Here is a 27871-nt window from a genome sequence, read left to right on the forward strand (position 1 = left end):
TGCACTTTAGTGAGTTAAATCTTAAAAATGTTCTTAACAAAAAATACCGCATTTTGTTTTTTATTCAATATCAGTTGGGTAATTCGTAAAATAGGCACACTCACATCTTCTTACCCCTTTAAAATAAATGACATCATAAATAAGGGGCGTAACCCGGAAATGTTTACTTCCGTATTATTGACTCGTGTCGTCCAAATGAAACATATTTAATTCGTCGATCTGACAATCTTTTTCGACAGATAACGTTTAATGATTTATTTTCGGGAGATTGCATTGCGAATATTAAACTATAGAAAAGCTCACAATTCCTCTGCAGTTTTTCTATTCGGAAGTGAAATGTGTAAGAGGTTAAAGAATAAAGTTCTGCATTTGGCTACTGCCACCGGCGAGGGACCCTTTATTCCACACGATGATCGTGCAGGTGAGAATAGATATTATGAATAAATATCGCCATTTGTTATTGATTCAACACTCTTTAAATTGTAACAAGTGCAACGTAAATATGTCGGCATGTTACATCAGATTCTCGTCATGCCTGCACCTGTTGGACTTGTCTGCTGTTACATTTTCTAGTGAGTGACTTTTAAAAAAAACGAATAAATACCTAATCAATAGAACCACAAAATGAGTATTTAATTCACAGAACAACCCCAAAAATATACCTCTGATTAGCCTAGATGGTAGTGTGCCCGCTTTGAGACTGGGAGGTCGCTGGTTCGCGCCTCGGCCGAGTCATACCTAATTGGTATAATGGTGGCGCCCTCTGTTGGCTGCGGCTGCATCGGCTCGCTACAACGGGTCAGGTGTATCGACATTTCGTTCTGTGTACATTGTTACAAAGAATGACAATACAAAGGAAATTATTATTATTATTATTAGAATCGCAAATTTCCTGTTTGTGGTGTGAAACGTTTCTTAAAGGGACAGTGTGTATTATTTATTGCCGTCTAGCCCCAGTTCGAGACCGGTTTGAAACATATGTTGGCCCTGGCGATGGATGGGCGCCAGCAGGCTGTACTTGCCCAAGACACACCACAGGAAATGGTGCCCCTGTGACACGTGTGGTCAAGGATATACCCAACATAGTGGTAAAACGTTAATTCATTAGAAATAAATATTTAAATAGTTCATTTTTTTTTTATTACACATAAGTCAAGAAAATTGCATTTATTTTACATAACAAGAGCCTTACCTAAAGTGAGATGATATCATTTTCTGTCGTCTCATTACTAAGGGTGCCTTAAACCTCAAAAGGGTTGGGCAAAAAAAATGAGAAATAAAATGGTCCGGTTTGGTCATCCTGAGTCGCCGTAATTTGTGTTCTTCTTTGTGATTTTTTTTTTAGCATTTATTTTCGGTTGGCCTACTCGATAAAATGGCACCGAGTAGTCAAATAATACACAAAGTCCCTTTAAGGAAATCCAGACGATTTCACTGCAGTAGCTTTAGCCATTTCACAGACTCAACATGCACAAACATGGAATGAAAATGTTCAACTACTAAGATATATATATATATATATATATATATATATATATATTGCACAAAACACACTGAATTATTTGTCCTAATTTGTGTTTAAGATAATAAAATCCCTATTTCATATATTTTCACTATCTGTATTTTGACATGTTCATCATGTGTCATAAAAACTACTGGTATTTTTCTGTAGTGTGAAATCGCAGCCTTAAACTTGCCATTTGCAGGACATAATCACCATCCACTGTTATCTATTTATTTTTCTTAGCATTATTTCGCGACCCACTGAAAATGGGTCAGCGGCCCACTTTGGGGTAGCGACCTACCAGTTGAGAAACACTGTTTTGAGGAACAGTGTGTCTTATTTGGTGTTTCCTAGTGGTAAAAATAAAGCTTAATTCATTTAAGATTCCATTCAGATAGTAACAAAAATTACATGAACTATAATGTATAAGTGCATTTTATAAATACTCGTAGCTCAAGAAATTTGTATTTATTTTAAATGCATGAGGCTCACTTTGAAGGAGCTGACATAATTTTAGTTTGCGTTTACTCGCAAAGTCTTTACAAAACTTACGCCATTCTAAATGAATAGAACGGAAGCATGGGAGGTAATTTAGCATGTTGTTGAGGTTGTCATTTATGCATTCTGAATATGCATCACAAGCAGTGCAAGGCTTCCTGATCATTGTCAAAAAAAAATTTGGGAAGAGAAAAATAAGGGAGCTACATCGACCACACAGCGAAGTAATGGATATTGTATTATAATATATGTATATTATAATATCTTTTTAACTATGACATGACTTAAACATAGGGCAGCACGGCGGCGCAGTGGTTTGCGCTTGTGCGGCACAGTTCATGTCATGGGAACCTGTCGTGGGTTCAAATCCAGCTCCAGACTTCCTGTGCGGAGTTTGTATGCTCTCCCCGTGCTTGCGTGGGTTTCCTCCGGGCACTCCGGTTTCCTCCCACTTTCCAAAAACATGCAATTCAGGTGAATTGGCCGGTCCAAATTGTCCCTAGGTGTGAATGAGCGAATGAGTTGTCTGTCCCTGTGTGCCCTGCGATTGGCTGGCACCCAGTTCAGGGTGTCCCCTGCCCACTGCCCAGAGATGGCTGGGATGGGCTCCAGCCCCCCCGCGACCCTAATGAGGATAAGCGGTACGGCTAATGAGATGAGATGAGATGAGATGACCTAAACAAATAGCAGTTTAGCGTTTCATATGACCTCGACCTATAACAGACAAGCATCTTAGAGATGTAATTCATCACGCAAAAAATAACTTATGTTATAAAATTTATCTATTTTTATTTTTTTTTTAAATATATTGTACCTTAATTATTTTATATTTTTAAATTTTATTGTTTGATAATGTCACATCCATTGCAGCCTGGTGATCCTGGAAGGGGGATTACCTTAAGTGCGGTCCCTTCTCAAGGTTTCTTCATTTTGTTCATGTTGAGATTTTTGCGTTTTTCCTTGCCCTCATGTAGGTTTTAGATCGGGGATGATGCAATGATGGTTTGCAATATTCTTCGGTCCGTGCAGTGCTTTGAGAGTCCTCGTGGATAAGGGTTATACAAATAAACATGACTTGACTTGACTTAAAGATGAGTCGAAAAAGCAACTTATTCCACACAGTGAAGTGAAAATGTCGTAAGGCGGGGACGCTGTATCCCAGGTGTTTACTGGGACTTGTGAAGGGTTTTTTTTGTTTTAGTACTTTGTGTTTGGCCAATGTTGCAAATGGATAACTGGAGCTCCCTCCTTTAGAAGTGGCCGACGTCCTGAGCTGCACAGTGAAGGCCCTGCAGGACGGTCACGTGGTGGCCGTGCCCACCGACACCATCTACGGTCTGGCCTGCTTGGCCCAAAACTCGGCCGCCGTCCGCGAGATCTACGACATCAAGGAGCGCAACGAGCAAAAGCCTTTGGCCATTTGTGTGGGGGAAATCCACCAAATATACAAGTAAGAGCGATCTCTAACATCCACAACGATGTCTAGAAAATAAATTGATGGTGTAGCGATAATGGACGCACGATTAACCGAAATCAAATCGTTATCGCGATGTCATGTAGTGTGATTGTGTAACCGCAAAACACTGAGGGTTTTTTTAAGGATTTATGGTTCCAGTTTGTTATTTGAGTGATGTGGTGCTTGGCCAACAAGAATTTTCACATTTCGTGGTACCAACAAATAAAGTCAAGGCAAAGTTTGCAAGACGTGTGTGCACGGCTTTAGTGGCTCGTTACATTGAAAAAAACATTTTTTTATTATATCGGACTATGAGGAAAGTCAGAAGAGTGCAAAGAAAATCTGATCACCAGATGTGCTCCCTGGATTTTTATCGCATCCGGGAATTGACTGAGGCGGCATCGGAAGGGAAAGCTAAGAGCTAGGTTAACAACTCTTAAGCCGCCACTGCCGACCGTGGCTTGTCACCAACGCCAGATCTATTACCCATGAAACAGACGACTTGGAGCTACTACTCATGGATAACCACGACATTTGTGACTCTTGTGTTTTAATCATCACAAAGACGCTAGCATGTAATTTGCCAGCCGCTCTCTAAATAGCTTTCCTACACTGAAAGGAGTAACCCTCCACTTTTTTTGTACTTTTATATAATGACAATAAAGACCATTTATTCAACTGCATTTCTTTTTTACATCTAGATTTCTAGTTATTTTGGAAGTCGTATTCTGTCAGTGTCTAAGAATGTCTTCTCGTAGTATGTTTTCATGTCACTATGCTCGAGTTCTCCCCAGAAACCAAAGATGCACTTTTTTTTAAAATACGAAAATCGCAATTTTTTTCTAAAAATCGTGCAGCCCTAGTAGTGTTTTATCTTCTATTTAGAAGCAAACTGTTTTTAGCCTTTGATCACAAAAAGTCACAGACCACCATTACACAGTTGCATCATCTCTTGATCTGACACTTGCATGAAAGCAAGGAAAAATTAAAAAACTTCAGAAGACTTTGAAAGGGGGTAATCCCCCTTCCAGGATGATAAGGCTGCAATGGATTTTGCAAAGGCAAAAAGACACAATACACAGATGTCCGCAACATGAAATTTAGGATTTAACAGAATGTCCAGTTGACGGATTCCTGTTTCAAAATCTTGACCAATGAAGCAGGTTTTAGATGATGCCTTACATCTGGTCAGAGTGCAGATACTATGGCTCGAAATGCATGTACATTACCGTGCAAAAATCAGGCTCAGCCACCTGAAATTACCAGAAGAGGGCACCAAATATCGATTTAATAAAATAACAATCAGTCCTATCATTTTAAAGGAGCCACACTCACAAAAACACTCACAATAATTGATAAACTATAACAAATTCATTCAAATTAAAGTCAATAATCGAACATTTCAACAAAAGGGAAATTGGAGAGGTCAGCACGGCGGCACAGTGGTTAGCGCGTGCGCGGTACAGTTCTGAGGTCATGAGATCGAACCTTTCTGTGTGGAGTTTGCATGTTCTCCCTGTGCTTGCGAGGGTTTCCTCCGGGCACTCCGGTTTCCTCCCACATTCCAAAAACATGCATGTCACGTTAATTGGCCGGTCCTGGCTGGCAACCAGTTCAGGGTGTGCCCTGCCCACTGCCCGAAGATGGCTGGGATGGGCTCCAGCACCCCCGCGACCCTACTGAGGATAAGCGGTGCAGATGGAAATTGGAGAGTGGTGGGTATATTGTGGGGAGTGAAAATAGCAAATGAAGAAATGAGCAGAGATTTTCTATCGCATGTTTAAAGCATTTGAACCCAGTACCAATAAGCAGCTATGTATTTTTTCTGGGAATCATCGTCGCTTCTATCATTCCAAGTCAGCTGGAACTGTAGTTTTGGAGGGAGAGAATGAGACACAGTTGCCTCGGATTGCTTTGGTCAAGAGAGCGAGGACTCTTCTTTGAGACGTTTTTCAGTTTTGGGCGCTTGCGGTTCTGGTGACCCGGAAAAGAGAAGGGGGTGGTGCTCGCCGCCTGCTTTTAAAGCTCTCATCTCGATGCCGAAACGGGGAGAATTTCATTAAACACGGCATAATAACATAAAGACTCAAAATGAAAGAATCTTGCGACAAAACTCACGGCGATGTAGGCATAAAGTATGAATCATTAATCTTTTCATTACATGCTAACACTTCAGCCATTTTTTTTTTTAAATTGATCTTATTATTTCCTGATAAGAACTGGGACTTTGTTGTTGGAATGCACTATTGTGGATAACCGGTGTGCAGTTTTGAAGCTGTCCATCTGGGGGCAGAGAAAGACTGGTATAAGTCCTCTAATAATCCTAGAGAAGAGTATCTTGGAAGACAAACGGTGTCTTTCCGAGTTCCTTCTTTTCGATACCCCGTTTTGTATTGGTAGCAAAGGCATCAAGAGTATCAGCAACTGCGAGTATAAACATCTCGTCCATGTGCAGGTACTGTAAGGTGAAGGTCAAAGAGGAACTCCTCCATGACCTCCTACCAGGCCCAGTTACCCTGGTACTAGAAAGGATGCCAATACTCAACAAAGAGCTCAACCCCTTCACTTCTGTAAGTCATATTGGTGTAATTTTGCGTTCTTTTTTTGTATTTTGTCACCGATTTTGTGTGGTTGCGCTCAGCTGGTGGGCGTCCGTATTCCAGACTGCGACTTCATACGCCGCCTTTGTCAGATGTGCGGAGAACCGCTCGCGCTCACCAGCGCTAACGTTAGCGCCCAGAACAGCACGGTGGCCGTACATGTGAGTATGAGTGGTGAGAGAGAGGCTAGATTTGAAAATTGTCGTATGACGGGGGATAGAAACCCATGGTGGTTAGCTCATGTGTTCTAGAACTCTGGAAATCCAGGTAAAACATTGAAATTAAAACGTATTTTACATTTGCAACCAAATAGTATATAGTTGAGTACTTCTTTGTTTGGGGGGGACGTGATTTATGATTTCTAATACACTAACATGAAAAGACTAAAATAAATCATTATTTAGAATAGTTTTTATTGCAAATTGACCTTTAAAGTCAGGTGAGACTGAACTGTAAGAAAACCTTCTGACAAATACATCTATCAAAATGAGGGATGTTCGATTTCCAATTTTTTTTTTTAATAAAAAAACAAACACACAAATAAAATAATATTTGACACTTATCTAAATGCATAATTAGTGCGGATAGGTCAGAACATCTCAGATGTCATCTACCTCAGCACGGGCTCCACCCAAGGCTGCGTCCTGAGCCCCTTGCTGTTCACCTTGATGACACACGACTGCGTCCCTAGGTCCGCCACAAACCACATCGTGAAGTATGCTGACGACACAACAGTGGTGGGCCTCATCAGGGACGACAACGACCTGGCCTACAGAGAGGAGGTGGAGCAGTTGGTGGCCTGGTGCAGGGACAACAGCCTGGTCCTGAATGTTGACAAAACTAAAGAGATCATTGTCGACTTTAGGAAAAACCAGCCCAACCATGCCCCACTTTGCATCAACAACAAGGCTGTGGAGGTTGTCAGCAGTATCAAGTTCCTAGGTGTGCACATTACAAACAAACTCACCTGGTCCGTGAACACTGCATCACTGGTTAAGAGGGCACAGCAGCGCCTGTACTTCCTGCGGAGGATGAGGAGAGCCCACCTGCCCCCACCCTCCCTCATCACATTCTACAGGGGCACCATAGAAAGTATCCTGACCAGCTGTATCTCTGTGTGGTGTGGAGGCTGCAGCGCTACCGACTGGGGTAGTGTGAGGAGGGTAACGAGGACAGCAGAGTAATTTAATCGGGACTACACTTCCCTCCATTCAGGACATTGGCCAGAAGCGCTGCCTATCCCATGCTAAAAACATTATCGGGGACCCCTCTCACCCCCATCATGGACTGTTCACTCTGCTAGCCTCTGGGAAGAGGTACTGCAGTGTGCGGTGCAGGACCACCAGGTTCCGCAGTAGTCTAGTCCCCCTGGCCATTAGACTGTTAAATGGTCAATCTAACATATAGTTAACCTAAATCTTAACGGCTGCTAATCTGACTTTTTGCACTACTGGCAGTTCTTTATAGCTTGCCACTCCTTGCACATTTGCTCTCTGCACTATTGTACTTACAGCGTTACTGTTACAGTGTTAATGTTACTGTTTACCTGACTTGTTAACCTGAATGCCCATTTTGCACATCTGGTTAGCTACTCCTCTTGCACTATCGGCACTATGGTATGGTAAAATACTATACGTAGCCATAATACAATACAACTTTTACTTATATCTGTACATTCGAGGAAACTGTGCGGGTCAGATGTATCGACATTTCGTTCTGTATACACGTGTACTAGAATGACAATAAAGTAGATCTGAATCTGAATCTAATTTGAATATGAATAATTAATATGGCACAAAAGCAATGGACATAATGTTATCACGGCAAAGTTTGTTTTTCAACAAAATATAAAAACTGTAAGTTATGCAATGCGTAAGATGTGAATGTTAACAAAAGAGGCCTACTCAAAGTTTCTGAACAAAAGACTTTTTCCCGATCGATTTAGGATCTAGTATCAGTATTGTCACCTGCCTACCAGAAGGCTTTTTTGGGAAAAGTCCGCTGCAACAGGCTGCAGCAGACTTACTCTTTGAAGCTGCTGCCCGTCAATGCAACGGCGACCTGATGATGAAGACGTTGTATCTGAGTCAGATCAGGAGGCTTTTCCTGCTACTGGTATCCATGGAAACCAGTCCTTTTTCATGTGAGTTGGCTAACCACTACTCCCAAAAAATGGGCTAGAGAGGGATGGGCCCTGCCAGGCTGTACTTGCCCAACACAGAAAGTGGTGCCCCAATGGCCCGGCGGTAATACGTGTGTATTTGATTTTAAAACGTTTTTAAACAAAAGTGCATGGAAAGAAAAATGAAACTTCACCTTGGGTGTGATGTGACATTAGCTGAGACAGTGGAGTGGTGGGCGGATGCAGAGGTGGGAGGAGACAGCAGATTAGGCATGTGACTCGCACAGTAATACAAGAGAACTTCGCAAATGTTCATTATGTACATGTTCGTCACAGAAGAGAATTGAAAAGTTGATGACGTATGGTGGGGAATACGCCTTAACAAAGGGGAAAAAAAATATAATGTGAAAATATTGTAGCCTAAGGTCGTTATAACCTGGTGGTCTACTGATATTTTCTTCCTCTGTTTTTAATATTTTTTTGTTTATTAACATTATTTATTCATTCATTGTTTTTTCTCTATTTTTATTGTATTTATTATTTGAAGGAGTTTCAAGACCTTTGGTCAAAGCTGGCAGTAGTAGTAGACGGTGGACCAATAGGAGAGAAGAACCGCCTGGGGTCGACAGTGGTGGACCTATCAGTGCACGGCAAATATCGCATCATCAGACCCGGCTGGTGAGTTCCGTCTTTAGATTTGGAATATTTACCGTTCTTGTCAAAAAGACCAATGAAACTGTGTTTAGCGCGTCCATTCATCCAATAATCAAAGGAAAATACAAAATCCACAGAACAAATATCCATAAAACACATAAATAACCCAATTTAAACATTAAAAGTGCAGACTTGTTACCATAAAAATTTAACTGCAGCATAAGTCAATGTTAAAGTGCTTTTGTGTCCTCCTGTTAATACAGGAAATGGAAAATGTTAGCTTACTGCAGTCAGTAGTTATTTTATAGAATCTGTAACTTTTGGTTACATTTGATTGAAAATGCTTGATTTTGAAAAAAATCGAAATTATGGTTTTTTTTATTCTTCATTTTTGAATATACAGATGCTCCCCTACTTACGAACGAGATACGTTCCGGACGATCGTTCGTAAGTTGAATTTGTTCGAAAGTTGATTCAGTGCTATATTTTGTATGTTTAAGGTTTGTATAAGTATGTTTAAGGCTTGCATAAATAACATGTATTGTTTTGTACTAAAAAATACACACTTCATGAGATAATATGCTCTATAAAGATAAAGTTGCGTTTAACTTACTTTTGGAAGATGCGCTTTAAGAGGTCCTCCTTCGTAGTAAAAAGTGGCTGAAAAAAAGTGTTCCGACCATTTTCTCAACCGCATCAGGCTTTCTTATTCCACTTTCCTTTCAAAAGTAACAGGATATTAATGAGATATTACACAATAAAAAAACACAAAGTTTTGAGCACGCTGGAGATTCAGTACACATAGCACTGTATGTTTACACACGAACAAGTAAGTAGAAGCCGGATTTCTTCTTCGGGGTGCATCTCTCACAGCGCCACACGGCAGAATGAAGCCCTACAGCACTGTCCTCTAATCGGAAAAACTTGCACACAATACAAAATCTAACTTACAGCAATGTCCGGATTCTTTTCGAGATCCTTGAAAAAAAATGTTCGGATGTACCGTTGTTCGTAACTCGAATGTTCGTAAGTAGCGTCTGCTTAAGCAGGAGTTGTAATGTAAAAACACGTAAAAATATATTTTTTTAAAATAGTTATTGGAAAAAATCAAATTGGGGGAGAGATGTCGAGTAATCATTTTTTTATTGTTATAAAATAAACATTTAAAATATCGGACATCGATTCCAATTTGTTGTGAAGGTATTGAATGTCATTTTATGGCTTAATAACTTAACATCAAGTACCGTATTTTCCGCACTATAAGGCGCACCAGGTTATACGGCGCACCCCCAAAAAATAGTCTTTTGTCCGATATTTTCCATACATAAGGCGCACCGGATTATAAGGCGCTACAATGGGAACATCGACAAATCAGTCAGATAGTTCAGTCAAACGTATTACCCCCTTAACATTCCGAGAGCTTGCAAAGAAGCAAAGACGTGTCGTAGACACGTGCGGATGCTGTGTCCGTACGATGTCACCAAACAAACATTTCTTAGTTTCCATTTTATTTTTTGCTGGCAACTGTGTGGACAGCAAAGTAAGAATTTTATCGTGCAGGGAAACGGGGTTATTTACTGTGCATATGACAATAAACAAATTGAATTGAATTTAGTTTAAAAATAGACTCATCACAGAAACATCAAGATCGTTCTAAAACATGATACCGGGAAAATATAAAGCCGCATAGCTCACCTAAGTTCTCTTGCAGCCATCACGTTCAATAATGATACGTAACCATGGTCTTCTTACAACCGTGAGTGTAGTAAATCCAGGAGAGTAAAATATTTACAAATACAGAATAGTAAAACATGTTTTCTCTATGCCGTAGTGCAACCCAACTGTGTGATTCACATTCATCTTTTTCGGGCAATTGCAGGCTTTGTTTTGCCCCTTTAGCCTATGCGAGCCTGTTAATGATAAAAAGGATCCGCCCCCTTTACCTCCGACTAACTTTAGCCAATAGTGACTGATTCAAATGATGATTGACACATTGGTTAGGAAATGAAACGCCGGTATATAAATCCCAGCATACACCGCGGACGACTTCGCCTTCGGGGGAAAATCTAGTCGGCGGCTGCTTGCTTTAGTTGCAAGACTTTGCGACTTAACATTGATCCATATATTAGGCGTACTGTGTTATAAGGGGCATGGTTAGCTTTTGAAAAAAATAAAGGCTTTTAGGTGCGCCTTATAGTGCGGAAAATACGGTACCTTCCGGAGTCTTAGAAGAAACAACGCTTCTCACAAGATATGATCATTTGTTCATAAGATGAATCGAAGAAGCGTTTAAAGTTGTTTTGGGTCCGGGTCTTATAAGTTTTTGGCTTCCACCTGTCATTCCCTTTTCAGGTGATTTTTTTTCATTCTGTGTTTGTTGCAACACGATTGAGAAATGAAACGATAAACCAAAAAATACCACATAAAAGCATAGCAACCCTAAGGAAGCTCGCTAAACAATTACGACCGTGCTTTGCATGTTTTTTGATTGTAAGTTATGTCAACTGCATTTCAGTGCCTTTTCCTCAACCGTGGACATGCTGGAAAGAAAATACGGACTCACCTCAGAAGAGTTAGGATGAGCACGTCAAAATGCAAGTTTTTTTATTTTATAGAAGTCGTAATCAATATTTTTAATTTATACACTTAAGTTTTGTTTTTTACATTATTGGTGTGCCATTATGGGATCATGCGGTCATTTCTATATTTTAGTACCATTTAAGTGTATAATGCAAAGGGGGTTCTATGGTATATATTTTTTATTAAATATTTGCCCTTGCAGCAGTTAAATTCACCAAACATGAAAATAAATACTAATATTCTCCAGTGCCTGCTCTTTTATTCTCACTGTGCAAAATCATTCAACATTCAGTCAGTATTTTTATTAGGAAAAACTCTGTTTTGGATGAAGCTTTTTTGAAGCAATCGGACACAAAGTAAATCGTGAATGGATACGAGCAGTTATGATGCATAATCATGGTAGAATTAGTTTTTTTGCAACTGTGGTGAATTACAGTGCGATTTCATGTTTGTTAAGTGAATAAGAGGTGTGAAAATGACTTATGCAAAACCCAAACCAAAATACAATAACTTGCCAGATAAAATCCATACAATGAAACCAAAAAGCGGGACTTTAAAGCGGCAGTGCATCAATAAAAACATTTTCCAGGTTGATTGTTACACAGAAAAAGCAAATGTTGGTCATTTTAAGCCTCAGTGTTGAATACTTGACCTTTAGAGGGCAATGTTGTCTAATGCGAATGAAAACCAGTGCCAGAGCAAGCAGCAAGACGCCAGACAAACATGGTAGCTACAAGGTAGGGATTCCACTATGTAAAATTTCTGGACCAATGATTTTTTTTTCTTCTCAAAATTAACATTGGTATGATATTTTAATTTATTTAAGCTTAGTATTTAAATCAATGTTTTTACTGAATGAAAGTTTTATTTTGTACCACTAGGAGGCACTAAATATTACACATTGTCCCTTTGAGCTAGTCTGTTTTTATGAAGAACTACAAAAGACTGAGATTTAAACAGTAAAGTGTGGTGGTTTCAAATGACGGCCAATGAAACAAGATTATTTTAGACTATGCATTTACCATATCAGATTCCTTCAATTATGAGTAATGTTTTATTTTACGAGAAAAAAAACGAGTTAAAAAAAAACTGTCAAATAGAAAAGATGCCAAATTGTCCCAAAAATTCTGATTAATAAAAAAGTACCTAAAATGACTAATATTTAGGTTTACATGCTATAATCACCTCTTTATTATAAAAGTCCTGATCATTGATTAGTTACAGCCATGCAACTTGGCGAGGGTAGTGAGTTGTGTACCTTCTTTGTAATTCTTAATAACCGATACATTTTCCATGGTTATGTTTTTGCTTCTCCTTTTAGCATAACTGCAAACCTTGGGACCTATAATGATTGAATACAATACAAAACAATTTAAATATTGTATTGCTGAAGTCTTATGAAGCATGAGATTCTGAACTAAAAAAAAAGACATTGTGGGAGGTAGTTCAGCCAATAGCATAACAATATTTTCATAATTCTGTGACGAAAAACGATAGCGGGCCAGGATTTTGTATGACATCCACCAATAGCAAACAGGGCTACATGGAAATGTAACTCGTCATATGCAGAACACCGCAAAGTTTGAGTGTAGAACATTTTTGGGAAGGCAAAATGTGTTCTTTTTGCCGCATTGTGGGGAAAATGCTGTAAAGAGAGGAAGCATTGTATTCCACACTATAAAGTGAAAATGTTATATGGTGGGGACTTCATATCCTGGGGTTCGATTGTATATCTAAAAATAAAACGAGGAAAAAATGAATCAAAACAGCAGTTTTCACAGCAGTATTAAAGGAGAGCTCAAGTTTTCGTCCCAAGTCCTACTAAAAACAGTCCGCATCTCCCCACCCTGGGCCGACGTCACACCAGCCACTGCTCCTTTTCCCGGTGGAACTTTTCAGCCCAGCGCCTGGTCAGCTCCAGGTAGTGCCGAGGCCCGTGCGGCCGGTAGTCCAGGTACACCCTGTTGGCTGTCTTTTTGGGCACGGCGCCTTCGATCTGCGTGCCCTCGTGCCACTCGTTGAAGGAGGTAATGGCCAGCACTTCGGGCCGGGCATCTAGCGCGGCCTGCAGGGCCGTCTCGTAATAGCGTCCGTTGACGCGGTTGCGGCCGCTGTGGCCGTTCCAGGGCCGCACGCTGGTGTCTGCATACCCGGGCCCCACGCACGGCACGAAAAGCAACTGGTTGTCGTCGCAGAAGGCCTTCAGCGTTTTCCAGTTCTGGTGCGATGAGCCGAAGGAGAAGCCGTTGGAGGCGAAGTAAGTGTACATGCCGTCGAAGCCGGCCGCCGCGATATCGGTCTTGTGGCGTTCTTCTACGATGAGGGCCACAAAAACGCCATCATAGGACGAGTCGCGAAGGCTGCGGGAGCCGCCAGGGGTAAGGAGTTGGGACCAAGACTCAGCCGGGGTCAGGTACGAGTCGTAGATGTAGAAGAGGGGGAGGCTCTTGCCCGTGCTCGACGTGAACTTGTAGAAGGCCGCGTGGTCGCCGTACCTAAGGGGGAAGGGACCGAAATCTTGTTACTCGTAGCAGAGGATGAAGAATATATATTTCTTTTCCTGTGGGGACTGACATTTTTCTTATTTCCAGCAGAGAATAAAGGATATGTTCCTCTGAGTGCTTACCCCTGGGTCATTACAGTAAAAAAGGTTGATTTTTCTTCTTGCTTTTGGCAGAGGATAAAGAATAAATGCATATGGGACTCAAATGTAAGCAGACTCTTGTTACTTCAGGCAGACGAATGTATGCAAGTGCCACCTTTTTTTTTATTTCAGATTCAGATCTACTTTATTGTCATTCTAGTACACGTGTATACAGAACGAAATGTCGATACATCTGACCCGCACAGTTTCCTTGAATGTACAGATATAAATAAAATGTTGTATTGAGTTGTAGTATTGAGTGCTAATAATATACTAAATAATTATGGCTATGTATAGTATTTTACAGTAGCGCAAATAGTGCAAGAGGAGTAGCCAACCAGATGTGCAAAATGGGCAGTCAGGTAAACAAGTCAGGTAAACAGAACAATAACACTGTAACAATAACGCTGTAAGTACAATAGTGCAGAGAAACAGATGTGCAAGGAGTGGCTAGCTATAAAGAACTGCCAGTAGTGCAAAAAGTCAAACAGAACCCACAGATGTACAGATTAGCAGCAGTTTAGATTTACTATGTGTTTGAGTGACCATTTAACAGTCTAATGGCCAGGGGGACAAGACTATTGTGGAACCTGGTGGTCCTGCACCGCACACTGCAGTACCTCTTCCCAGAGGCTAGCAGAGTGAACAGTCCATGATGGGGGTGAAAGGGATCCCTGATAATGTTCTTAGCTTGGGATAGGCAGCGCTTCTGGCCAATGTCCTGAATGGAGGGAAGAGAAGTCCCGATGATTTTCTCTGCTGTCCTCGTCACCCTCCTCACACTACCCCAGTCGGTAGCGCTGCAGCCTCCACACCACACAGAGATACAGCTGGTCAGGATACTCTCTATGGTGCCCCTGCAGAATGTGATGAGGGAGGGTGGGGGCAGGCGGGCTCTCCTCATCCTCCGCAGGAAGTACAGGCGCTGCTGTGCCCTCTTAACCAGTGATGCAGTGTTCACGGACCAGGTGAGTTTGTTTGTGATGTGCACCCCTAGGAACTTGATGCTGCTGACAACCTCCACAGCCCTGTTGTTGATGAAAAGTGGGGCATGGTTGGGCTGGTTTTTTCTGAAGTCGACAATGATCTCTTTAGTTTTGTCAACATTCAGGACCAGGCTGTTGTCCCTGCACCAGCCCACCAACTGCTCCACCTCCTCTCTGTAGGCCAGGTCGTTGTCGTCCCTGATGAGGCCCACCACTGTTGTGTCGTCCGCAAACTTCACGATGTGGTTTGTGGCGGACCTAGGGACGCAGTCGTGTGTCATCAGGGTGAACAGCAAGGGGCTCAGGACACAGCTTGGGGGGAGCCCGTGCTGAGGTTGATGACATCGGAGATGTTCTGACCAATCCGCACTGACTGGGGTCTGTCAGTGAGGAAGTCCAGCAGCCAGTTCCGCAGGGGGGTGTTGAAACCCAGGAGTCTCATTTTGTCTACCAGATGTTGTGGGATGATGGTGTTGAATGCTGAACTGAAGTCCAGGAACAGCATCCGCACATGGGTGTTCTTCTCCTCTAGGTGTGTCAGGCTCAGGTGAAGCGCAGAGGAGATGGCATCCCCAGTGGAGCGGTTTGTCCGGTAGGCAAACTGAAAGGGGTCGAGTGTGGAGGGGAGACTGGAGGTGATGTGCTCTTTAACCAGTCTCTCAAAGCACTTCATTATGATGGGAGTCAGTGCAACGGGCCGGTAATCGTTGAATGATAAGATCTGGGGTTTCTTTGGCACTGGGATGATGGTGGCAATCTTAAAGCATGATGGTACTGTGGCTTGGTCTAGCGAGGTGTTGAAAATGTCTGAGCACACCAAAATTTATGATGTTTTTTAAACAGAAACCCAATTAAGTTTTTTGGTTGGGTTACTTAGGAATTTTGCAAAAAATATTAACTTTAAGGAAAAATCGTTACTGAATAATTATTTCTCGTTTTTAAATATTTAAGTCAATTTCGGTTAAGACCTCAAGCACACCAAAACGTGTGATTTGATTTTGTTTTGCACAGAAACTTTATTTTATATGGTCACTTTTAAACATCTAAAATTATCATTTGCTGATCTAATTTTAATTATTTTTGCTAGTTTAACTCATCGGCTCTGAACCTTAATAGTTGTGTCACGGTTGCCATAGCGCCCAATTGGCCCCGCCCGTGGGCACCAGCTTCAGCTGGTTGACAGATTGGCTCCCTGTCAGTATTTAAACTCTGTCATGTCAGTCCCCTTTGGTTGGTCCGTCTGCGAACACGGCAAGTCCTTTTTCACATGTCCTGTGTTTTTGCTCGTTTTTCTCCCGCTACGATCTGTTTGATCTCGACCACGTCTGCTCTCCCGTCCCGAATTACGACCTGTTTTGATCTCGACCGCGTCTGTTCTCCCGCCCGGAATAACGATCCGTTTTTTATCTCGACCACGTCTACCCTCCTCTCCAGGTTTTCCACTATTTTCCGTTCACGACATTGCCATCGCTCGCCACAGAAGTCCCACTTCCGCGTCTGAGCAACCTAATCCCCGCGACCAGCGATTTCTGGATCGTGTGTGCGCTCCTTTCCCTTCTCCCCAATAAAACTGTGAGTAACGTTACGCGAGTGGGTCCTGTTCTGGTCCTGACATGTTGTTATTCATTTAGATAGATAGATACTTTATTCATTTTCCTAGAGTGATTAGTTTTATCAACAAAGGTTACTTGATAAATAGTCCAAACAGTTTAATTTCAATTAATTTGCATCTCAAGGTATTTAACTCATTGTCTCTTAGTTTGGACCCCACAGAAATGTGATTGAATTAAATGCTTGGATGAGTTGCATTTTAAAAACAAGCTAATCTTTCAGTATTTGTTGACATTCATTGTGATTTTTCTCCATTAGATTCCCTTTTGATAGTCGAAATTGTCCCGTGTAAATCAACCATGGAACTTTCTACTTGTCCGGAATAAAAACATTCTCCACTTTGAAAAATTCCTAGTGGAGGACTTGGATTTCGAAACAAACCCACCGGCTTTTTTTTTTTTTTTTTAATGTCAAAATGTTCTTTACATAACCACAAAGGCCTCCCACTCAAAATGAGTCGATCTTGTACCTTACCTGTCGATGATGTACTTGACGTTGTCCAGCACGCTTAGTTCATTCCGTCCTCCGTATGGTTGGATGTGAAAAGCCACCTAGTGAAAAATAAAACCTAATCGTATCATTTAATCCAAATTACTTCAGGTTTTCATGCACAATATTGCAAGAAAAAGTATTATAGAAATACTTCTTTTTCTGACTGATGAAAAAATAGCAGCAGTGGAGCCCGAGATCCAAAGTGACACTTCCTCAAAAGGTCCTTAAGTTGAATATTTAAACACTCTTGACGGATGTTGTGAATTATTAATAATCATTGTGGAACACTTACTTTATAGAGGGGGAAATACATAGCGGGGGGACGTCTGGGGAGAGAAAACCGGTGGGCAAATGTAATGTCACATTTTATGAGGCCAACTTGCAACTGCTGTGGTTTTTTTTCAATTTTTCCCTTTTTTTGCACTTACTGTCAGCTAAAATATTTTGTATATCATTTATTTTTTTTAATCCTCAGTTTTGTTTTTTTTACTATATTTTGTTATTATTTCGCAGCCCCGCCAAAAAAATAATTCCTTAGTATCGTATACGGTCGACATATTTTTTCAAAGGGCTATTAATTGGGGGATGGATGGATACATTTACTACATAGTTACTTATAAAATTAGGTTCTGGTTTTATTTTTTTTATTTTTTATTGTTTTCAAGGCTAGCATCTTAAATGCAGTATCAATTCATTCTTTTTACTGTTATCGTCTGTTTAATATTTAGCATGACAATTATTCATTTATTTTTCTTAAAGTTCAAAGTTCTTTATTTTAAAATTATAAACAATGTATATAATCTCATATATATACAAAGATATTTACACATTAGATTTATTTAACGCCATTCTTAAAGCTATACTTTGGCAAATAAATGTGTTACCGTTAAGAGCAGAATTTCTTTTTACCTTTTTATTTTTTAAGGATAGCACCTTGAAGCATGCATTTCATATACTTTTTAAGTACACCCCAAATTAGTCATTTAGATAGATAGATAGATAGATAGATACTTTGTTCATCCCCGAAGGGAAATTCACATTTCTTAAACAATTACAAATTGTTTGTATAAAATATATAATGTTTTCTACAAGGCAGGACATGAAAAAATGGGTCTTAATTATTTCAAATTATTTGTGTAATATTTTCACAATTTGGACTTTGACACAAAATGATTCAACTTTTGATTATGATTAGTAAAGGCAGGGGGATTTTTAGCTTATTATCAAACTATTGATTTAAATAATGACAAATATATCCAATTTTACAAATTTACTTCCCAGCCCCGTTTTTGTCCAGGTCGGTAGCCAAAACATGGTGAATTATAGGCCACAAATAGCCCCTGGGTCCATAGCTTGGGCATCCATAACATGGGTATTGATTATTTAGAATGTGCCTCCTATGTCCTATTTAGCATGCAAGTTTTTATTCCCCGATAGATTTTCCCAGCAGGCCCATCAACTCCCCAAAGGACAACCCGAATCCCACTTGCCTCTCACTCGGGGCCAAATTTATCACAGTGGAGTGGATCGGGCCCTCGGGTCTGTTTTCAAGCTTGAGGTCAAGAGGAAAACGAGTGTGATGTGAGTTTGTGTGTGGGTGCTGCTGAAATCGTGTTTATATAATGACGGGAGGGAAAAAATGGTGCAGCGCTTGCTCTCTTTTAGCACCATGCCGAGTGCGCCTGCTGTGAGGTTGTGCTTTGATTTTATATTTTGGGCGTTCGGACCGGGGCGGGGGCGGGGGGGCTTGTACACTTTTTGTAAGCAGTTTACGAGCAGTGGTAGGACAGCAAATTTACCGAACCTCGAGAGAACGAGCATTGTCTGTTGTGCTCGTCAGCTTGATTGTCTTTAAGTGTAGCGTTGCATTATTAACGTTTTGACATGAGAAAAGCCTTAGGAGTATGTCTTGTCATTTTTTAGTAAGACTTAGATGGGAAAAGACTTCAGAACGAATGAGTTCCCAGCTTGTTGGCTCAAACATACGCTTAGAAGCGGTCAATAAATCGTAAGCTCCCCCCGCCTCCCGTTTCCGACCTAATTGGCAATTGGTCCACCGCCGCACAATTTGTACGTTGAGTCACCACGGTGACGGACACCAGCAGCTCTTTGACTCGTGTCCTTCCTGTCGTTCCAAAAATGTCGCCGGCACCGAAGATTTGCATTCACAGCAGTTCTTCGGAAAATGCATATTCACCCCCACCCCAAACACCCTTCCAAACAATGTTTTATAACAGTTAGGAACCCAACACGAAGAACACACAAGCAAAATAATTTCCTCTAAATTGGATCAGTTTGTGATGACATCTTTTTTCTGGACCGGACTGTCACTTTAAATAAAAGTCCTGTAAAGGCACAAAGTAGCAACCCCCACAACTGGGCTCAGCACTTCTGTCCTGTTCTGTATTTACTTGGATTCAAACCTCCCAATTTAGTTTGCCCTTTTCTATTCTACTTTATAGCTTACATCTTAGCTTGTCCTTCATTATTGTTTTTTCCCATTTACAGAATTCCAATCCTGTATTATCCTGTTCCACCCTTCCCTACCTTGTCAAGTCAAGTTACATTTATTTGTAAAGCCCTTAATCACAAATAGCCTCAAACTATCCTGTCTTATCCTGTTCCATCCTACCCTATCTTGCCTTTTTAATTTACTGTTCACTTCCCTCTTATCTGGGCCTATCCCGTTCTATCTTGTATCTTCTGTAAAACTGCTTTAGTCTCCATTATTGTATCTTACCCTGCCTCATCCTTCCCTATCTTGCCTCATTAAATGTTTGTCCTATCCTGTCCTGTGTGTTGCTGTTTTTAGCCCTATCTACCTCTGTCTTATCTGGTCCTGTCCTCGTGCATCCAGTCTTGTCCCTTACTTGTCTCAGACTATGTTGCCCCCTTTTGTATTGTTCTCTCCTGTGCACACTTGTCCTTTTTTTTAATCTTAGCTTGAGCAGTCGGCCCAATCCTTTTCGGTCCTGTTCCAGCCTGCCTGTCTTGTTCTGTCTTTTTAAATATCCTTTCATATCGCATCTTGTCCTGTCCTACTCTGTCAAATTATTAAGTCCTGCTTGCAGTACTTAAATCTTTTCTGGACCTGCCTTCTTCCATCCTATTTTGCTTAAATCGGTTGTAAAAAGGAATCTTCTGAAGATTGTTTCCTTCCTATTCCTTATACACATTGGGTTTAAAAAAGTCATAACAAACCTGACTTTCACAAAAAAATGTCTTACCTTGAGATTGTGTCCATATGCAGCATCTAGTATGGAAGGAACAAAATCTTCAATGGGTTCCCCGTTATCATCAGCCATACCAGGAGGATACCAGGACAGCACCAGAACCCCTGCAGATGGATTATCGCAATTATCGTTCAAAGAGCTACATCATCGTTTCAAACTGTGCTATGTAACGAATACTTAAGTAGCTCTCTCTGATGGTAGGTAAAAGAATTGCTGCATTTTTTGGGGGTGGGTAACTCGTGGCTCGTTTGTGTATAAGAGAAACTATTTAAGTGTGTATTTTACTACCTGAAGTGCTTTGCTCAGGGGATTTTGGTGCATCCAAACTTCCTTTACTTTTACTTTAGAAAGACAGATGGCGAGAGGTCATCCTAACACAGCAGTTTATTAATGTTTGAGGTTCATTAAGTGCGCTTGAAATGGAGCTGCGTGGGCTGTTACTGGACACTGAAGATTCTGGTGTCTTTCGGACCAGCTGCACCGCACCAAAGCATTAATATTTGAGGAAAGTGTCCCAGGAAGGCATTTACCACTAGGTGGCACCTAGGCTGTGTATGGATTTAGCACTATGAAAGAAAATCTAAAAAAAAAATATATATAGAAGCATAACTGAGTGGAAAGTTTCTTATTTTTCCAGACAATGTTGTTGGTAGTACCTTGCTGTTTTTCATTATTTGAAATAGAGGTTTCCCCAAGAAATGTACCATGGAACAGCTATTGATTTTCGAGGGGTGATAGAAATGAGAATTTTACATGTCAAAATAAGAACAGAAAATATTTCTGTCAGTCCAATGGGGCTCCTAAACGATGTCGCTGTCCGTGGTGCTGGATCGATGCTTGAATAGAGTTGCTGAATATTATTTTTTTTCTTTCAACTTTCAACTTGTTTTGAGAGCTTAGCGAAACACACCAGAGCTAGCTAATCAAACTAGTGTAAAATAACTAGATGTTAACAATTTCATTGCACTATTTTCTGATGTACATACAACTTAGGCCAGTCTATGACCACTGATAAAGTTAAAACTTATATAAACTCTATGTTGGCAGAATTATTCAAATAAAAACACAAGCAATAAGGTAAATACATTTATTAGCACTCCCGGTGGCCCATCGGCCACTCTACTCGCCCCCGTGTGTCTAGTTAACTTCAGTCACACAGGAAACAGATAAATACACCGGAAATGCGACTTCAAAATAAAAGAGTACAAAACTGATCAACGTACAAGAGATGCAATTAGACTGATTATAGAAATGTTACTTCACGTGTGTGTGTGTGTGTGTGTGTGTGTGTGTAAGATTGTTTTTATATTTAGGAATATAAAAACAAGTTATATTCACACAGTGAATTCTGAGAAATGTTACAACCAAAACGACCAACCTATCACCACTACCTAAATATTGCCTATACTGCAGATCTTGATATTCTTTTTTTTATATTACCTTTTATCTTCTAATTCTTTTATTTCATGTTTATCCTAGATTACTCCTTTGAATTTAATGTTGACTACATTTTAATCAATGGCAATACTAATCTGGATTGGATAAGGAATATAATTTAAATAGATAGATAGATAGATAGATAGATACTTTATTCATCCCCTAAGGGAAATTCACATTTCCAGCAGCATCCCTGAGCTGAGAACAGTACAATAATAAAGCCAAAAGAATACAATATACAAATACCCAGTGTGACGTGCAAATGCCCACTGTAGCGTGTTATATAAAGTAACTAAATAGTGCTACACAGAATACATATTGCAGTAAGATTCGGTAATATCCAATGTAGGTGGTGTGGTTTAATGTGGGCCTTTACTCTGGAGTTAAAGAGCCTCATGGCATGAGGAAGAAAAGATCTCTTCAGTCTGTCCGTAGTACAAGACAGTGACAGCAGTCTGTCGCTGAAACTGCTCTTCTGTCTGGAGATAATGCTGTGTAGTGGATGCGATGGATTGTCCATGATTGACCTCAGCTTTTTCAGTGCTCGTCTTTTTCATTTAATAGAATAGAGCAGAATAGGTTGTCAATGTAACATGTAGAACACTCAACAAAATAAAAAATTGCCATCCTGATGCTGCACGATTATTTTAAGGTAAAATGCCACAGTTAAAAATAATAAGTTATGGTTAATAGTATAACAATGAGTCCATTATCTGCACCGCTTATCCTCAGTAGGGTCGCGGGGGTGCTGGAGTGCACAGTGGGCAGGGGACACCCTCAACTGGTATAACAATTAGTATTATTCAATAAAAAAACAGAACAGAATCATCCCTGTTATTATACTGATATTTTGAACATTGTTATTATTATTTAAGTTTTTTTATTATTTGGTGTCGCTAGTGGTGATTTCTGTCCTGGCATTTGCCATAGGAAACATTCCTGGAGCTGACAACATTATCGGAAATGATGAGGCAATAAATGGAAAATATTCTAAATGTTTGTTTTGAAAAACCATGGTAAATATTAGTCACTAAAAATGTGTATCAACCATCATCTCTTCAAAACAGCAAATAAATTAAGACCCTGGCTTAATTTACCAACCTGTTTGAAGATAAGAGCTACTCTTTTGTAACAGATGAGCAGAAAAAGAATTGCAGTTTGATGTGCATTTTTAACATGTTATTTCTATGTTATTACTATGTTTTACCAGGTAGAAGAAAGGTTGAAATGGGCTCATTGAACCAATAAAACATCCATACAAATAAAGATGACTTAGTAATTTACATACAAATAATATAGGCTAATTACAAATGTTTGGAAGAATTGATGAATTATTTTTTTATGCCAGTTAGAAATAACATTTCCTAGAAAAGGAAATGCTTTAGGGCCCCGCAACCACTAGGGGGCCCCCAAGAGTGGTTCACTTTTTTTGGTGCCAACATTGTCCCCATTGTCACTTTGTGTGTCCACTCAAAAATACTTCTCGAGAAATACAAAAAAATACTACACAATAACTGCAAAACTAAATATCAAATATAGTGCTTAAAAACAGGGACCTCATATAATATTTCGCTTTTACTCCAAAAATACTACAAAAAGACAACTACAGTAATATTATAAAAATACTAAAATATGACAGAAATTCCACAAAAATACTACTAGAATACTGCTTTGGAAATGCATCAATTATGCTTCTACTGAAATACTAAAAAATACCAATACATAATACTATAATATAAAAAACTACTAGTCAAGTCAAGTCATACTAGAGAAATATTACTACAAAAATACTGCTACAAGAGGTTTACAACAGAAATACTGCAAGTTACACCTATAGATATACTACCAAAAAAATCTCCAATGGAAATATATAAAAAAAAAAATACAACAAAAAAATAACTACAGTAACACTGTACTACAAAAATACTACAGCAATATTACAGATATACAACAAACATTCTTAAATGAAAATACCACAAAATGCAACAGAGATTGTAGAAATATACCCAAAAAAATACAATAATTTTACAATAATACTATAATCATTAAACTACTTTAATAATACAAAAATACTACAAAAATACCTCTCCAGGAGGTTTACAACAGAAGTACTGCATATTACACCTATGGCGATACCACAAAAATTCTCCAATGGAAATATCACAAAAACACTACAAAAACTACACTACGATAGAAATACTACAGATATACAACAAACATTCCTAAATTAAAATACTACAAAATACAACAGTGATAGTACAAAAATACTAAAAAAAATGCTGCAAAAACACTATAATCATTATACTACTAAAATAATACAAAAATGTTAGAAAAATACTACAGTTATACAACAAAAAAATCTTACGTTATACAACAAAAGTACTACGGAAATACTAAAAAAAAAAACTACTATGGAAGTACGACATATTACTTCAGAAATACTACAAAAATTGTACATGAATAAAACTACAGTAACACTGTACAACAAAAATTCTAAAGAAATACTACAGATATAAAACAAACATCACTAAACGAAAATACTACAAAATAAGACAGTGATAGTACAAAAATACTGAAAAAATAATACTGCAAAAACACTAATCATCACTACTGTAATAATACAGAAAAACAAGGAAAATACTAGATATACAAAAAAAATCCTACATAATACAACAAAAGTACTGTACTGCGGAAATACTAAAAATATACTTCTATGGAAATATGACATAATATTACTTGAGAAATACTACAAAAATAGTACTGTAGTAATATCTGTGTATTATTTGTTATGGCAACATCTATTGCAGCCTGGTCATCCTGGAAGGGGGATTACCACATGTGCGGTCTCTTCTCAAGGTTTCTTCATTTTCCTCAAGTTGAGGTTTTTGAGTTTTTCCTTGCCCTCGTGTTGGTTTTAGATCAGGGGCTGGTGTCATAATAGCCTGTAATAATAGTCTGTGGTTTGCAATAACCTGTGCAGCCCTTTGAGACTCTTTGTGATTAAGGGCTATACAAATAAAAATGACTAGACAAAAATAGTACAACAATAAAACTACAGTAACACTGTACTACAAAAATACTAAAATACTACAGTTATACAACAAACATTCCTAAATGAAAATACTATAAAATACAACATATGGTAAAAAAGTACTTCAAAAACACTGTAATCGTTTAACTACTGTAATAATACAAAAAAATACTATAAAAATACTACAGATATACTCTTAAAAAAATCAGAATATAACAAAAGTACTTCAGAAATACTAAGAAAATACTACCATGGAAATACAACACAAAGATTACTTCAGAAATACTACAAAAATAGTGGAAAAATATAACTACAGTAACACTACAAAAAACTTCAAAAAACTCTGATTTCACAGTAATACTTCAAAACTAATGACAAATCAAGTACTTAGCACAGATACCTAATTAAAATACTATTTTGCTGTAATTGTGGTTGTTTTAAAACCAATTTGATGAAACTAATCCATCTACAAAGAAGTATAACAAGTCACATGCAGCCCCCGACTCCGAATAGTTGCCCACCCCTGGATAGTAGATATGCAAATTTACAAGTACTAGGGGGCCCAAATCTAATTTTGCTTAGGGCCCCAGGAAGGCTTCCTGCCCACGACCACCATGTTGGTGGCTCCACAGTAAGAGTACTAATATCATACCTGTCAACCTGTACGTTTTTGCCGTACAAAGTAAGTTTTTTATGCATTTTAAGACGTGTACGACGTACAAGAAAATCTGTACGGAAAAACGCAAATTTGTCAATTATGGGTACCATCCGGTATGCACCGACTATCACGAAACGGCAAATCAACCAAGTCAAACGAGTTCGCCGCGGTAGCCTCTATCTCGGTATCAATTTTTTTCGTTGCAAACAAAGCGAGGGGTTTGATGCTACTGTGCGCATGCGTCTGCCGCCTCGGATTTCATGTCGTAGTTCTGTAGTGAAAGGAAGTCCGTCTCTTTTTAGAGAACCGGCTTTTTCGGCTCAACTCATTAGAGAGAGCCGGCTCTCAAACGGCTCACTTGCTTTGATGCATTATATTACGAATGATGATGTTGTATAAAGAAGTTAAGAAAAAAAAGAAGTATGAAAGGAGAAAATCGAAAAAAGACAGGTTTGTGGTTATACCTTTAATCAGTATATTACCAACAAGAATTTAATGTAGAAAATGAATTCATAATTTGAATAAGAAAATGTATTATTCTACTTCATTATATTTGCATGTATTTTTTCCTTCTACAGCACAGGTGTCAAACAGGCGGCCCGCGGGCCAGATCAGGCCCGCTAAGGGATTGAATCCGGCCCGTGAGACAACACTCAGAGAAGCGCAAGAGAAAAACAAGCTGCAGGGAGAAATATGTCAACTTGATGTTGCCAAAGCCAGGTTCTTCTCAAAGATACTGTACTTGTATTTATTTATTTCTCTCTCTCTCTTTCTTTCTCTCTCTTTTCCACCCCTTTTCTCCCACTGTCTGTCTCTTTCACTCTCTGTGTCTCTCTTTTTCTCTCCCTTTGTAGCTCTTTGTCTCTCTGTGTCTTTTAAACTTCATCTGCTCTAACTTCCTTTTTTCCTTTTCTCTCTTCTCTTTCTCTCCTCCTACCCTTTGCGCTTTCTTTTCTCCTTTCTCTCCTCTTGTCTTTCTATTCCTCTTTGGATTTCTTTCTTCCTCTCCCTTTCTTTCCCCCTCTCTCATGACTTTTTTTATCTTTTGTTTCTCATGCTCTCTCCCTCTCTCCCTTTTTTCTTTCTTTTTCCAGCCCTCTCTCCTTTTCCCTCCCTCTTTCTCTCATTTCTTTCTCTCTTTTTCTTTCTCTTCAATCTATTAGTCTGGCCCTCGACACTATGTTTGTTCTATCGTGTGGCCCCTGAGTTAAAATGAGTTTGACAGCCATGTTCTACAGTGAACGTCCAAGCTACTTCATTTTTGAACTTTTTTTATATCATTATTTTCATTTTGTGTTGTCATGACTCGCAACACATGGTAAGCTTTCTCTCCTGGCTTTGATCTCTTTGATTTCCGGCAAAACTAACATCAAATGTGACAGAAACAAAATGAAAATAAATCCAAACAGCTTGCCAACATCATTTTTGCCGTTCCATTTATTCCGTTACTCCCCAAGCCTGCACAAAATTGAGTCATTTTATTCATATTTAGTTTCTTTTGTCTTTTATTAGCATATTTGGTATTGGAGTAATCCAAAAGTAATTGAAAGTAATCAAGTTAAAGTAACCCTACCCAACCCTGTGCATTAATATGCATTTGATTGAACGGATTAACGGGTTTCGCATGATTTCTCACGGGGAAAAAGAATTCAGGTACCGACCAAATTAGAAAACTGGAACAATATGATCTACTTCCCACTTCTAATTCGTACCTGCCGCCGAAGCCGCGATCTGCTCCATGTGGGACTCCAACACATCCGGATCTCTAGAACTGTACGGACCCAGTTCCGGGTAAAAACTGGACGCGATGTCTTCGGGAGGAACGTGTCTCCCCCGCGGGTAACTGGACGCGATCTTGGGGTCCCAGTGCGGCACCAAGACGTGGTCCCAGTGCACGAACTTGCCGTCCGAACGCGGGGTTCCATACCAAGCGTAATAGAAGATGTGCACGTCGTCGAAGATGCTCCCCTCCGGACCCGAATTGGACAGCGCAGCCGCTTTGGTGCGCTGGTGAGCGGGCGGGGGAAACGCTGAGGTCCGCTGTACGGAGCGCCGGTCCGGCCAGTTGGGGACCAGGTCTGAAAACCCCTCGCCGGTCTTGAGGGTCCGGAGAGCCATCATGGTTCCGAAGATGAAGAGCGTGATGAGGAAAAGAGCCACGCAAGCTCTCCTCCGCAGACGACCCATAACGGACTGGTTCCGGTTCTGGAGCTTGGCCGATCTCCGGCGAAAACACAGCCGCGTCTACATGCTCGCCAGCCGGGTTCCGCTTTCTCCGGCGGTCGGGGGGAAGGGGTGCAATTAGTGTCGCGCTTCCGGTTCGGGTGTCATTTGATGATTTATAGCGACCTCTGGCGGCCAAAGT

At 39.9% G+C, this 27871-nt stretch overlaps 2 protein-coding genes across 2 annotated transcripts; one reads left to right on the top strand and one right to left on the bottom strand.

Moving 5' to 3' along the window:
• The first annotated feature begins 216 nt into the window (after positions 1-216).
• yrdc (yrdC N(6)-threonylcarbamoyltransferase domain containing) lies at positions 217-11661 on the top strand. The gene is made up of 6 exons (XM_088327088.1): positions 217-421; positions 3257-3452; positions 5914-6028; positions 6100-6219; positions 8728-8858; positions 11350-11661. The coding sequence occupies exons 1-6, from the start codon at positions 250-252 to the stop codon at positions 11414-11416; spliced, it is 801 nt and encodes a 266-aa protein (XP_088183214.1). The 5' UTR covers positions 217-249; the 3' UTR covers positions 11417-11661.
• LOC148372502 (glycoprotein endo-alpha-1,2-mannosidase-like protein) lies at positions 11654-27810 on the bottom strand. The gene is made up of 4 exons (XM_088327087.1): positions 27219-27810; positions 20375-20484; positions 17130-17206; positions 11654-13909 (listed from the first exon to the last, which is right to left on the bottom strand). The coding sequence occupies exons 1-4, from the start codon at positions 27691-27693 to the stop codon at positions 13273-13275; spliced, it is 1299 nt and encodes a 432-aa protein (XP_088183213.1). The 5' UTR covers positions 27694-27810; the 3' UTR covers positions 11654-13272.
• Positions 27811-27871: the final 61 nt, after the last annotated feature.

The sequence above is a fragment of the Urocampus carinirostris genome, chromosome 2 (assembly GCF_059441175.1).
Source record: "Urocampus carinirostris isolate Australia breed hairy pipefish chromosome 2, RoL_Ucar_1.0, whole genome shotgun sequence".
Lineage (NCBI taxonomy): Eukaryota > Metazoa > Chordata > Actinopteri > Syngnathiformes > Syngnathidae > Urocampus > Urocampus carinirostris.